The following is a 14497-nucleotide window of genomic DNA, read 5'->3' as shown; positions in this document are numbered from 1 at the left end:
CAAACTTTCCTCAATTGATCGGAGGCTCTCTTAGGATATGTCATAGAACAACAAATAAAAAGACTTACAAAGTTATTGTTGGCAGGGGTATATCTGGTTTACGGTACCAAGAAAATTAACAAACTTTTGCATCCATCTTAACATTCCCATTGTTCAACAGTACTATCTATTCTGCTATTAAATCAAAGATTTGGTTTGACCCCTAAATTTCTATATACCAGAAACTGACATATATGAAGTCATCTTTTAGTTTTTTTTGGAGAATTGAATTAATAATTATAAAACTTAACTATATTTATGCATGCCCAAAATTAAACAATCTTCCAATTACCAGTGTTGACCACTGGAAATACATATTAAAAATCATGAAACACACTGTACCTGGTTTTCTAATCATATACAGTTCTGTATTATTTAAAGGGTATGCAAAATACCTCTCTGTCAAAATATAGTTTGTTCCATAATGTGCTCAATGATTATGGTAGCATTCAATCATTTACTTTGCCACAGAATTACAACAATGTCAGAACTGATAGTGTAAGGGTTTGAAAAGGGAAAATCATTTCATTGTCTATCAAATATCTCAAATTTCTATTTGAAACAGTGGTGGAGCATTCAGCCCATTGAGTCTATGACCCCAAAACGCATGACCAGACTAATAGGAATGCATTCACTCCACTCACCTCTGTGGAACTCATACTATCTCTCATGCTCATTCATCCTTTCTTGTATTTTGCTCTCACCCACCAACACCACATGCAATTTGTAGAACCTAATTCATCTCTGTATTTATCTTTGGAATATGGGAAGAGCACGAGGTGTAATCCCACGCAGACACAGGAAGAATGTGCAAATTCCACAGAAAATGGTCAGAAGCCCACATCAGTGGAGATGTGCTGAGGGAGCATTAACTGCTGTGGCACTGTGCCAATCTAGGCAATGAAGTTGGATAATGATGCATCAGCAAACATAGACATAAATTTTGTGACACACATGGTTCAACTCATCTCAATGCTTCATGCATTTTCAGCCAAACTCAAGGAAACTACTAAAAAAAAACAAACAAGAGGCTATTATCTAAGCTTGCCAACTGTAATTGTAGTGTTTGCACTCAGAAATAATCAGCTCTATAAAGCATCAAACTGAAATGTTTCCACTCTGTACTTGTTTTCCATCAAAAAAATGAGAATTTGTGTGGCCCTTTTCAAACAACCCTTTTGACCTGACTGACTTTGGATTTGGCTGCTATTATTTAGTCTTGAACTTTTTGCCTTAGTTTGTATATGTCTTTATTTTCAGTAATGTGTGGTTGGTGTGACTGTAACCCTCTCATTGCTGTTTATCTTTTCATATCAGCAATGTGCAAATAAAATGCCATTGAATAGTTGGAATTATGCAGAGCCTGAAGTTCAGAGCCTTCTGTTGTAGATCGGGAATTTAAATAGATTTATTTACATCTTGAATTAAAAATTACTATCCAGATTGTCTAATTCACTAACGTCCTCCAGTGAAGGAAAACTTCCCTCCTTACACAATACAGTCTATATGTTTCAAGTGTGGCAGACAATGTAGTTGACCCCCAAACAGATCTCTGATACGGCCGAGTAAGCAATTCATTTTCAAAGCTGCTAAGGAAATCTATAATAAGAATAAAGCCAGGACGATCATAAGGCTTTGAGTAAGACTATGGAATCAGACATGCTTCCATTTCCCTCCTATCAGCAAATTTAGGAAAGTTGACCAATAGATTATTCAGCATAGGGCTTACACACAGAATTCAATTATTCTTCCAGATATGTTAAGCAAATGATTTATTTCAGCTGGTGTGTAACTGAGGGTACTATTAAGTAAATCAATTTAATTGCCTTAAAATATTTTCCTCAAATTCTCCATGATCCAGATTTGGTGAAAGTTCAAATCCTGGCTATAAGAGTCAGAATTTATTGACATGAACACGTCATGAAATTTGTTGTTTTGTGGCAGCATCACATTTATATAAACCACCATACAAAATAAATAAAAATAGTGCAAGAAAAAGTCAAAGGTAGGGTCTATGGTTTATTGTTGATTGGAATCTGATGGTAGAGGGGAAATGGCTCCTCTTCAGGTTCCTGTACCTTTTCTTTCATGGTAGCTGAGTGAAAAGGGCATGGCCTGGGGGATGGTGGTCCTTGAGGATTGAAGCTGCCTTCTTAAGACCCAACCTCTTGTAGATGGAATGAAGTCTGGTGCTTGTGATGTTATTGGCTAAGTTAACAACCCCCTGCAGTTTTTTCTTGTCCTGATGGTAATGCAACCAGCCAGAATATTCTCCACGGTACACCTGCAAAAGTTTGAGAGCCTTCAGTGACATACCGAATCTACTCAAACTTCTCACTTCTTCGAGATTGTGTCGATATGGAGGCTCCAGGACAGGTTCTTGGAGATATTGATGACCAGGAATTTGATGTTCTTGACCCTCTCCACTGCTGAGCCCTCGATGAGGGCTGTTTCATGTTCTAACTTCCTCTTGAAGTCCACTATCATCTCCCTGGTTTTGCTAATAGTAAGTGCAAGGATGCTGATGTGACACTGCTCAACTAGCCGATCTATCTCCCTCTTGTACGCTTCTCCATTGCAGTTTCTGATTCTGCCGACAAACTCCCAAGGCTACGTTGATAACCTGAGTCATGCCACAATTAAACCATTTTAACCATGGGGTAGGACATTTATTTCTGAATTAATTACTGTGGTTAAATTCTGAAATGGAACATAGCACAAAGAAATCTACAGCACAGGACAGGCCCTGTGGCCCAGTGTTGTGCCAACCTATTGACCTACTCTAACATTTGCCTAGAATTTTCCTACTGTATAACCCTTCACTTTTCTCAGTTCCATGTTCCTATCTAATATGCAAAATGGAGACATGAAAATTCCATGTTATGTTTTGTTCTTGCTTAATTTCCATGTAATCCAATCAGTCCAAAAAGATTATCACACGTGAAAATAAATTTAACAATTAATGACTTAAGAGGAGGCATGGTTGGCATAGCGGTTAGTGCCAGTGATCAGTGTTCAAATCCCGCACTGTCTGTAAGGAGTTTGTGTGTTCGCCTCATGTCTGCGTGGTTTTTCCCCAGGTGATCCAGTTGCCTCCCACCGTTCGAAACGTACCTAGGGTGTAGGTTAATTGGGTGCAAGTTGGGCGGCACAGGCTGGTAGGCCAAAATAGCTTGTTACCATGCTGCATGTCTAAAATTTTTTTTAAATTACATTTAAAAAACTTAACCAAATGCTCCCATCAGCCAAATTGCTGGCCAAATCCTCGACTCTTCCCAAAAACCAGGCTCCCTGCTCTAGTTCAACTAGTCTCAAGCAACTTGTTTGACTGCTGCATTTGCCATGTCATAGAATTACAAAACTTTCTACTGAGTATATGGAAAACTCAGTGTCAATAAGCAGGAAGCATTTTTGCTTGACACGATATGAAACAATGGAAGTCTCTAATTTAATTACAAATTAAATCATCCAGGCTTCAATGATGTATCAAAGATTAAGTAATAACAATTGTTTTGAAGTAATCCCACAAGCAATGAAAATGTGAATGGTGACAACCATAGGGAATGCCATTAATATGGGGAGTCCCAATTGTACCAATTTCAAATGCTCCTATTGCACATAACCTGACAGTATTCTGTTCATATGTCTGATACAAATAAGTGTCACCAGCCAGTAAATAATCAAATTAAACAAAATTATTCTTACAACATTAATGGTCAATTTTCAGTGTGCAGAAAAAGTTGTTTGAAAAATAATGATTGACAAAAGATTTCACTAGGAAGCTAAAATATAGTGGCACTTCATTGAAAGCTCATTGCTTGGACAGTATTTGTCAGAGCATTGTTTAATTTTATACCTTACAAGAGTAAATTCACTCTTGTAACTTATAAAAAAAACCAGACAATGCAGTGACACTTACTATTGTAGCCTAAGGTCATGCGGAGCCAGTCACTGAACCATCATTTCCAACTCCACTCCAGCCAAGCACACACAATCAAAACATTCTGCACATTTCCATCTACAAATAAAATAAATTTGGTGAATAACTGATGGGACAATAGTTTCCTTCCTAACATGAAATAACTTAAAGTTTCCCTGGGATGAAATGTCTACATGGACATTTTTGCAAAGTTTGCTCAAACTGGGTTGATTTATACCTGTCAGTGCAAGGCCAAAATAGTGTGATTTGCTTCTATGAGACGATCCAACCAAGCAAGAATTCACCTTGGCAAATTTCACTCATGAATTTATTGCAGAGTTTTAATTTGTTTAAAATCAAAATTGATGAGAGACAAGGAATCCTGCAGTGAGCACTCGCCACCTAACATCTCCTAACTTCCAAATGCCTATATGCCCATCCACCATAAACATGGTCCATGTCAAAAGAGTAAGGGATACGCTCCACTTGACTGGATAGGTGCAGCTTCAATGATACTCAGGAAGCTTTATACCATACAGGACATAGCAGCCTGTTTGACAGACATCCCAACTTCAACCATTCATACACTCCACCATCAATTCTCAGTAGCAGTACTTTGTACCATCTACTGGATGCACTGTAGCAATTCACTAAGACTCCTCAGACAGCATGACCTTACCAGCAACCTGGGTTCTGTAAGGAATTTGTACGATCTCCCAGTGACCTGCGTGGGTTTTTCCCCAAGTGCTCCAGTTTCCTCCCATCCTCCAAAATATATGGGCTTGTAAGTTAATTGATGTAATTGGGTGGCACACATTTCAATGGCTGTAAGCATGCTGTAAATAAAAAAAATTCTGGAACTCCCTCCCTCATAGAATTATGGGTCTACTGATACCTCAATCACTGCAGTGGTTCAAAAAGTCAGCTCACCACCATATTTTCCAAAGGCAATGAAATGCTAATTCAGCCCTGTGAAGCCCACATCCCTTGAATTAAAAAATAATTGATACAGATTTCACTTACAATGAACAAATATCCACAGAGCATTGCAAAATAATCAACAGTTTTCCAGCCTACATTTTGAACTTTTATTATTTGATTGCACGGCTTTCTCTGGGATTCGGTTGAATCTGCGAACATTAAGACTATGAAAAGGCTTTTCCTGAACATAGCGTGTGGAATCAGCCGATCTCGCATTTTCCATGGGAGGTAAAGATAGATTATCAACGTTTCAGGCCTGAGCCTTTCCTCAAGGTATGAGTGGAAAAACTCTCATCTGATTTAAAAGGCTGGGGAAAGAAAGGGGAAAGAATAGACTACAGACAAAAGGTGTTAATTGGATATGATAAGAATTGATTTTGGCTCTGAAAGGAAACCGAGGGGAGAGGGGGGGGGAGAGAGAGAGAGAGAGAGGGGACAGAAGATTGGGGGAGGGGGAAGTGGGGGAGTTCTAACAGAAACCAGAGAAGTCCATGTTAATGCCATCTGGTTGGAAGATGTCTAGACAGAAGATGAGGTGTTGTTCCTCAAATTTGTGGGTGGTGTCAGTCTGGTAGTGCACGAGGCCATGGACAGACATGCCAGCAAGGGAATGGAGTGGGGAATTGAAATGGATGGCCACTAGGAGATCAATGCTATTGAAGCAGACAGGGCAGAGGTGATCAACAAAGCGATCTCCTGGTCTGCATCTGGTCTGTCTGATGTTGAGACAACCACAAAGGGTGCACTGGAAGCGGTAGATGGCCCCCGCAGATTCACAAGCGAAGTTTTGCTTCACTTAGAAGGACTGATTGGGGCCAAAAATTGATGGTGAGGGAGGAGGCGTGGGCGCAAGTGGAGCATCTCCTGCCCTCACAGGGGTACGTGCCAAGGGAACAAATGATGGAGAGGGAGGAGTGGATGAGGGAGTCACAGAGGAAGTGGTCCCTGCAGAAGGTGGTGAAGGAAATAGGTGTCTGGTGGAGGAAATGGCAAAGGAGGTTATGTTGGATGCAGAGGCTGGCGGGAGCCCTTGCAGCACAGTGTATTTGTTATCCAGCCTTGATTGGGAAATCTGCCTCCTATACCTGCTCCAGATGGTGTCATGAACACAAATCGGACAAAGCAGGTGGTGAGAAGTAAAAAGATCCTTTAATTTGTGTTAATTAATTTAAATATTTGATATTTAAGTGAGGCCATGTTTAATCATTTTATTTTTAATTTTTTTATAATTAAATTTTGAATACCTTTTTTTCACACTGAAAAAAAGCCATTAACAAACACAGCTGAAAGTACACTGGGCCTGAAGAAGGTTTGAAGCAATGAACTAAAATTAATTGCTGGATGGTGAGGACGCTCAAGTGACAGGGTCATCAATTTCACTCTCTTCTGATGATGCTCAGGAACAGCTCATAATACACATGGTGTCATCGACACCTGTTGAAAGCACAGGAACAGATCGAATTCAAAACTGAAAGTACAGATTCAAACCATCATAACTCAGAACAATTGTTGTTGGACCATTGTAAGTAGGGGAGCATCTGTATTTTAAAAGTCTTCAGAAAGTGATTTTGTATACTGCATCTGTGAATGTCAAAATCATTCTCAATATTACAATTGCAGAGGCATCTTTGACAGCTGGTGAGCCTGGAGATATTGCCTCACTGGCTATCAAAACCATTTTGTCAGTGCAGCCAGCCACATGGACTGGAGGGGCCCAGATCTGCACTAGTTCAGTATTCCATCAGAAATGCTAGAACTCTTTGGAATAAGCACAGTCCCGTGACTGTCCGGCCTGACTCAATCTGTTTGGGTGCATCAATAATCCATAAGCTTTAAACGGCATTAAGGGATGACAAACTTTGATATCACTCTGCCACTTTGCGGAAAAAAGTAGCTGTCACAAACACGAATAACGTCACTAAGTTTATTTCACAGAAGATGTACACCAAAACGATTCAAGGTATGTGCATTCCACACTGCCCCAGCATTCAATACTTGCAAAAGCACTAATCAAATATTTATTAATTCCAAATTCTTTCTCAATGTAAATATAAATGGCAGCAAATGCTCAATTACAATAATAATGGAGAAAAGATTCAAAATGTGACTTCTGGATAGGGATAGAAATTAACTGTCAGTGAATCACAAAATTCTGTGCATGAAGTTTGGCAGCTAAGAATGTGAATTCAAAACTTCTCACTCACTCTCAATCTTTTTTTCAAACACCTTATAGTTTTTTTGATTGCTATTTGGTGTTTTTCCATTGGACTTTTTCTCCATTTTTTTAGTTCCTCCATGGGCTGGAAAATGAAAAGAATTGAAGCATTAATGGTCATTTCAAAGCTCTTCTAGCTTTTGCTGATAGATCAGCTGCGTGCTTTTTAAGCACCTTTTGCAATGGTAAAACAGTTTGACACAACCTTTCCCTCAAAACGACCGCAAAAGCCTTTCTTTATCAACCAGTCTGGATGAACCACACGTAGGATAATATTCACTCAAACTTCTCCGTGGTCGGAATCGTTCTTGTTCCCACAACCATCGGTTCCCTTCTTTTGACAGCAGTAAATAACGAAAGTTGGGGGTTTCCCTCACGATACGGTGCCCTAAATCATGGTTTCCGTGCGCAAACTCTTGGGAATTTCAAGACTATTAATAGTCTCCTGGTCGGCGTCGTGGGCACATTATTTTCACGCGTATAACGCGTGTTTACAAATCGCGACTAAATTTCCGACCCTTAATTAAGATCCACGGGGACAATTTCCAAGTCCAGCGTTGTCCTTCTATAATAAACAAGTTGACGGGAAATGCGGGACACAATAGGCAGAAATGGCCAGAACCTGTTCGCGTTGACAGCAGCCCTCCTTACCTTCCTTTCCCCTTCCCCAGGCTCCTCTTTCCACGGGAACCTCCGAGTTCCCTCGCTCCTCGGCGTGGAACAGGCGTCCCCTGGAAAGGATCTCTTGCAGGTGATCCTCGTGGTCATCCACAGGGTTCCCCTCGGAGAAGGTGACCAACCCCCAGGTGCAAATCCCCAGCAGGGCAACGCAGCGGCCACGGCTCAGGGGCAACATTGCGGCCGGGGCAACTCAACCCACCGCCGACTGCACCGCAATCCCCGAGTTGCACTGTTGACTTTCACCAACTTTCCACGTCCCGGTCAACCGCTGAACCTGGACTCAGAGGCTCCATGCGACTTGACGCAAGAGTGTTTCGACTGTATTGGCAGGTGAGTTCGGCGCTGGGGTCTCAGCGGGCTTGTGGAGCTTTCCAGAGAGCTACACCATTTCCCTGAAAACAGAACCACATCCCCTCACAGAGCCACACAACGCTTGGAGGTTTGGCAGCCGGGTCCATCCTTTAATCTTCCCGGACCTTGAACCAAACAACTGGCTTGCCTTGGTTCACGTGTGCGTTGCATGAAACTGATAAGGCATCTCTTTTCAATTGAGTTCAATCTTGCCAACGTGGCTCTCTCTCCACCGTCCCCAGCCCAGAAACAAGTGCGAGACAAACATCAGAATGGGCGCAGTTCACTTATTTTGACTTTGAGTTCTCGCGTCCTGCCGCCGTTTAGCGAGTTTTTATTTGGTTGTAAGGAAGGGACGTGAGTTTGCCACGGTGATTCTTGCCCACAGCCTCCTTGGACGGTTTCCAAAAGGATGGCCTGAAAGGAAACGCCAACTGTTCAGTTTGACAGACCCTCGCCCGAAAGTAGAGACGAAGTAGCGAAAGGGCCGAGTGTTCTCCAGTGAACGACTTGGAACAACCGCTTCTCTTTGCTACAGACAAACTTCAGACTTTTGAGGACAGGTTGGAACAGAGCAAGTTCTGTGCCGCCCCGTTAAACGAACATTGTCACAAAGAATCAGTGGAGATTGGCACGACGGTCTGATCTCTCTCTCTCTCTCTCTCTCAACTGAATTTTCTGATAAAATTTGAAGATTGCAAAATGCCAAAAATTCTAAAAGTTGACAAAAACAATTTTACATCCAAGTTATTAAAGTGGGCGATCATTCAGTAATGTATGGAGGTTTGTTACTTTATCTGTCTTGCTTGTAATTGGAGTGGAGGTGGATGAAAGAATTAACCCTTTCCTCTAAGGGCATGAAATGTTCACTGCTCTAACTATTCTTGTCATTGCTGACCATGGTCACAATATGGCATGTGGTCAATAAAGTTCTGTTCCTGGGCTTGCTAATCTGAGGCCTGCACTGATTATGCTGAGGCAGGAGTTCAAATTCTACCCTGGCAGCTGGGAATTTAAATTCTGTTCAATAAATAAATCTGGACTACATGTCCAGAATGAATGGTAGTGAACATGTATCTCTGGATTACATCTTCTGCCCAAAATGTTCAAATCTGTTTCATGTTAAGAGTTCCAGTATTTTCTCTTTTTATTTCGGCTTTCTGATATTTGCAGATTTGTTTTATTGTGTTGAGGTCACATTGCCAGTTTGTTCGTGAAATTTAATTCTGTAGCATTCCGACCTTTCTTTCCTGTTTGGCCAAACTGTGATTTACCCTCTTGAAATTTTTATCTATCCTTTTATACTTATCTTTTTACTCTCTTGGTAATTTAATGTATACTTGCTTTCATTTGTGTACTTTACATTCCTATGTACCTTCAGCAAAGAAGAAGACTTCAGTGCATTTGCACATTGTACTTACGTGTATGACAATAAACTCTCATTTCCAAGAAATAGTCCTGCAAGCCACTCAGTTCAGGGTCACTTGAGGAATTGGCAGCCATACTCCATGAAAGAAAACAAAATGATAATCTAAAAGTTTAAGTGCCAAATAAAGTTACATCTGGCAATTTCTTAATATGCAGCAGGGGTCGGGAATGAGAAAGAAAATGTCTTTTGAGAATCATTGAACCAAAGTTCAGCTTTGGTTTGACTTACCAAGGTGCAGCATATAATACTTGTTAAAGTTGAATTCCTTACCAGTTGTTGGCCCACTTTCCAACTGATCTTAGTCCTGTTGTAAGCTTAGGTGATCTTCCTCATTGTCCACTATGCCACCAAGTCAGGTATCCTCTGCACATTTACTAATCAACTTAACTACATTGGTCTTCTAGAATCTAGAATAATGATTTGAATGACAAACAACAAAGGAGCCTGTACAGACCTCTGTGGCTCATCACTTGTTATTGGCCTCCATTCAAAAATAAATCCTTCCATTACTGTCCTCTGCCTCCTTCCACTGTCAGTTTTAATCCTATGGGGTAACTCACCTTGGATCCTTTGTGACTTAATGTTACAGACAAATGTGTCATGCAGGATCTTGTCAAAGTCCATATACCAGTTGTGTCTTCTTCTTCTTCTTCTTTGGCTTGGCTTCACGGACGAAGATTTATGGAGGGGGTAAATGTCCACGTCAGCTGCAGGCTCGTTTGTGGCTGACAAGTCCGATGCGGGACAGGCAGACACGGTTGCAGCGGTTGCAGGGGAAAATTGGTGGGTTGGGTTTTTCCTCCTTTGCCTTTTGTCAGTGAGGTGTGCTCTGCGGTCTTCTTCAAAGGAGGTTGCTGCCCGCCGAACTGTGAGGCGCCAAGATGCACGGTTTGAGGTGATATCAGCCCACTGGTGGTGGTCAATGTGGCAGGCACCAAGAGATTTTTTTAGGCAGTCCTTGTACCTTTTCTTTGGTGCACCTCTGTCACGGTGGCCAGTGGAGAGCTCGCCATATAACACGATCTTGGGAAGGCGATGGTCCTCCATTCTGGAGACGTGACCCACCAGCGCAGCTGGATCTTCAGCAGCGTGGACTCGATGCTGTCGGCCTCTGCCATCTCGAGTACTTCGACGTTAGGGATGAAAGCGCTCCAATGAATGTTGAGGATGGAGCGGAGACAACGCTGGTGGAAGCGTTCTAAGAGCTGTTGTGTACCCCTTATCCAAATACCAAAAATCCAAAATGATCCAAAATATTTTTATCTGTGGTCTTATAAGGTAATACGAAATAGAGTTCAGAAATCCCAATCGGAGGACAGGATGTAGCGGATGTGTGGAGTGCATTATTGTGTGTATATTTTTCAGTATATGTCTACTTCAGTTAATTTGTGCATATGTAAATATTTGTATTTTAATGTGAATGCATGTATTTTTAAGTCTGACTGAAATAAATGCATTTTTTAAATGGTGTTCCAAAATCAAAAAAAAATCCAAAATCCGAAACACTTTTGGTCCTTTGCATTTCGGATAAGAGGTACTCGACCTGTATACAACATCCACTCCCCTCTTCAATTCTCTTTGTCACCTCTTCGACAAACTCTATCAGATTTGTGAGATATGATCTGCTTCACACAAATACACGCTGACCACCTCAATCAGTCCCTGATTGATTATCTAAATGCTGGTAGATCCTGACTCTCAGAATCCCCTCCATCAATTTTCCGACCATTGACTGTAGACTCACTGGCCTGCAGTTGCCTGGCTTGTCCTTGCTGCCCTTTGTGTTCCCAAAACCATTTTGATTTTTATGCCTGCTCTGTTGGTTGGCTGGCTGTTTGCTTAAAAGCACATTCCCACAAATGGGGTCTTTCTCTGAGATAAAATGAGGCAGTGAGACAATTCACAGTCAATCAAGCGCAGATATTATTGATACTCCCCTCAGTTTTCTTTCATACCCCAGCTACTTTCACATGTTTATCATATGCAGATGTATTATCACAAAATTAGGGATGTGGTACCTTCTATATTGTCACTTCAAAGAATGTTATGCAAGTTTCAGTCTATCCCAAATTGTGCAGATATGTGCAATGTACTAACATCACTTTGGGCACATTGACACTTCTCCCATTTGTTGAGTCATTTGCTAAATGTCTAGTAAAATAGTTCTGGGGAAAAAAGTTATATTCCAGCTGTTTTACTCATGTGATTGGAATGGTAGATACACAATTGGTTTGAATAGAAAAGAATCCCATTCGAAACATACGAGTATCTGCAACCAGGGAATATTTTACATTTTGTACCAGGCAGTTTCTTTCCATTTTTATCTGTTCAATGACTGCGAAGGGTCTGGGAATTGAATGTTTTCATCGGCTTAAAATTTTCCAGCTGATTTAGTCTGGTGTCCTTGTGGCCTCAGACGGTTACCAGGCTGGCTGAGAACAGATCACTGCATTCAGATACTCAACATGAACTTATTAGTTGACCTTTGTTGGTTCTTGGCTAAGCAAGGGCTCCTTCTTTAGAGACTCATCCTCATTTTCCATTCATTATCTTACAACCCTACAAATGCTTCATCTTTGGCCTCTCATACATCCTTGATATGGATTGCCCAATCAATCATGGTGGCGCCATCTGGTGCCTGTGTTCTAGTGTGGCATCTTTAATCCTCCGTTACTCATCCTTAACCACCTGCCTCAAGTCCCACCTCTGTCAAATTTATTGGCCACCTGCCCTCCTGATGATTGATGCAGCTTGGCATGATCATTTTCTTATGAAGCATCTGGCAATGCTTTATGTTGTTTGAAAGTATCATGAATGTCCATCTGACCAAAAAATGTTTTGCCATTGATTCTTGTTTGTTCTCAGCCTCCGATGCCTCGCATGTCATTATCCAGCAATAGACGGCCAGCAATGATGGATTCCAGTTGCCCTGATAATACTTTTCCATGGTCTCAATGTCCTGTTTATCACTGACTACACAAAGATCAGCAGGGAAGAAGTCCAAATGCAAATACAGAAAATGAATTTGCCATGACATGTTGCCCTTCGTGGTTTTGTTTGCTTGAAGCATGTTGAAAATATTACAGGAAATTAAAAAACCCAGAGTATAATAGGAAATTTTTTTAAGGTGGTTTTCATGACCAGTAATCCAAAATCCTTAAAATACACCCAAAAGTGTTCAGGAAACAAAATCTGCATTGCCCAGTGTAACTTGTGTTTCTGCTGGTACTTTGGTTTTCTACCACCCCCAACTGATATGTGGGTTAGCACGTTAATAGGCCACTGCAAGTTCTTATGTGAGTGACAGAATCTGGGGGAATCAAACTGGAAATGAGGGGAGAATAAAATGGGATTTTAAATTTTTTTTTGTAACTCTTTATCACACTATGAACCATATCAACCAATATATTTACAGGTGCATCTCTTTAAATATTCACAGTGACATTTTCTCTTTCTTCCACCCCCCACCTTCCCACCCCCTCCAAAAACAGTAAATATTGGACATATAATACAATAAAACAATATCTTTATACAAAAGGAATACAAACAAAGACACATCTACTTATTCACATTAAATCTGATAGTGTTAATCTTCTTATCATTTTAGGTGGTGGTGGTCCGACACCTGCTCTTCCTGTTATGTTCTATATAAGGTTCCCAGGTTTTTTCAAACATTGTAACTTTGTCTTTTAAATTATATGTGATTATTTTTTCCCCAATGGGACACACTTAAACTTGGTTATATATTCCATTAATGTTTATAGTCATATGGTCCAACGTGGCCATCTTAATTTTCACTTTGTTTCCGCCTCTTCACCACCTCCATCCCTTTTTTTTCCATTACTGTTTAAGTTTTCCTTTGTAATCTCAATATATGACAATGCACTTAAGACACGAAATACCTCAACAATCCCCATAAACAATAACCCTTTAACCCCAAATGAACCTCCCCTCCTTGGATTGCCCCTTGTCCCTTGACGGCAACCACAACTCCCCTTTCCAAGAATAAAATGGGATTAATGTATGATTAGTGCAAATAGGTGTTTGATGATCAGCATGAATGATGGGCCAAAGGGCCTGTTTTCCATTGCCTCTATATATTAATAGCGCACAGTTTATTGATGCTGTGATATCCAACACATATCCTGACTCTGATGTCCCAAAGATCAGGTTAGCTATCGCCAGCTGCTGGGGTTAACCATCAGCTTTCCCATGGCAGCTTCTATAGCAAAAGCAATGTGGAAGAGAGGGGCAAAGGTTTGCTTTGATCTATTTTAATGGGTTGGCCAAACTTGTACAAATAACACTTTCTGCCCTTAAACATAACATGTGACCTCAGACATTGGGGGGGGGGGGGAAGGTGAAATGAGTGTAAAAAAGAAGCTCTGTTATAATTCCATTTCAAAGCCATAAAGAAAATCACTTTTGAACTAAAGCAGAAGTTTATGCTGTATTCTCCCAGACAATGTTCCCAATGCTATTTCTGGATTGTATGTTGGGAATAAAATACATGCCATTAGTACCCAGGCACATCACCTTTTAATACACTAAATGCCAATGAAGTTCTTCTGAAATGTGGTGTTGGAAAAAGTTGTTGCGACTACAAAGACCATAGTAAGAGGAAAATGATATTGATTTCAGATTTTTCAGGATCTTGAAATATGCCAGAATACTTCCTATCACGCAAGAGTTTAACCAGGTGATGGCAGCCATGTGAATGAGGGAATCAGGATAGCCAAAGTCTGAACATGAAGTGAACTGCAAAGTAGAGGGATTTTAACCTGTCTTTTATCTCCATTGGCCTCCATCAACCTCCTAACCAAAACGTAAAAGCAAAGGCTGTGGTGGCCCCAAATCTAAGAGTCAAAGGAGAATGTGTGCC

The 14497-nt window shown here is 40.9% G+C and overlaps 1 protein-coding gene and 1 long non-coding RNA gene across 17 annotated transcripts in view; one reads left to right on the top strand and one right to left on the bottom strand.

Annotated features, from left to right (window-relative positions):
• The window catches only part of cpxm2 (carboxypeptidase X (M14 family), member 2), a 172389-nt gene extending 162259 nt beyond the window's left edge, over nt 1–10130 (bottom strand). For 8 of the 16 annotated variants that reach the window (XR_011345307.1, XR_011345308.1, XR_011345309.1 and 5 more), the window contains exons 1-2: nt 7806–8374; nt 7144–7239 (exon numbers count right to left, since the gene is read on the bottom strand). Coding sequence is in view for 10 of the 16 variants with exons in the window: in XM_069899755.1 (XP_069755856.1) it covers nt 7144–7239; nt 7806–8010 (301 nt within the window). In the remaining 6 variants the exon portion in view is untranslated. Of the gene's footprint in view, nt 1–7143; nt 7240–7805; nt 8379–9885 lie in introns of those variants that run through there. The other 8 variants (XR_011345305.1, XR_011345306.1, XR_011345304.1 and 5 more) reach the window with 3 other exon arrangements.
• On the top strand, nt 6368–12732 carry LOC138744135 (uncharacterized). The gene is made up of 2 exons (XR_011345310.1): nt 6368–6461; nt 12481–12732. It is a non-coding gene; the product is annotated as an uncharacterized lncRNA (long non-coding RNA).
• Nucleotides 12733–14497: the final 1765 nt, after the last annotated feature.

Source organism: Narcine bancroftii, chromosome 10 (genome assembly GCF_036971445.1).
Source record: "Narcine bancroftii isolate sNarBan1 chromosome 10, sNarBan1.hap1, whole genome shotgun sequence".
In the NCBI taxonomy this organism is placed as follows: domain Eukaryota; kingdom Metazoa; phylum Chordata; class Chondrichthyes; order Torpediniformes; family Narcinidae; genus Narcine; species Narcine bancroftii.
The sequence above is the reverse complement of the archived record's forward strand: the minus strand, read 5'-3'. Positions and strand labels throughout refer to the sequence as shown.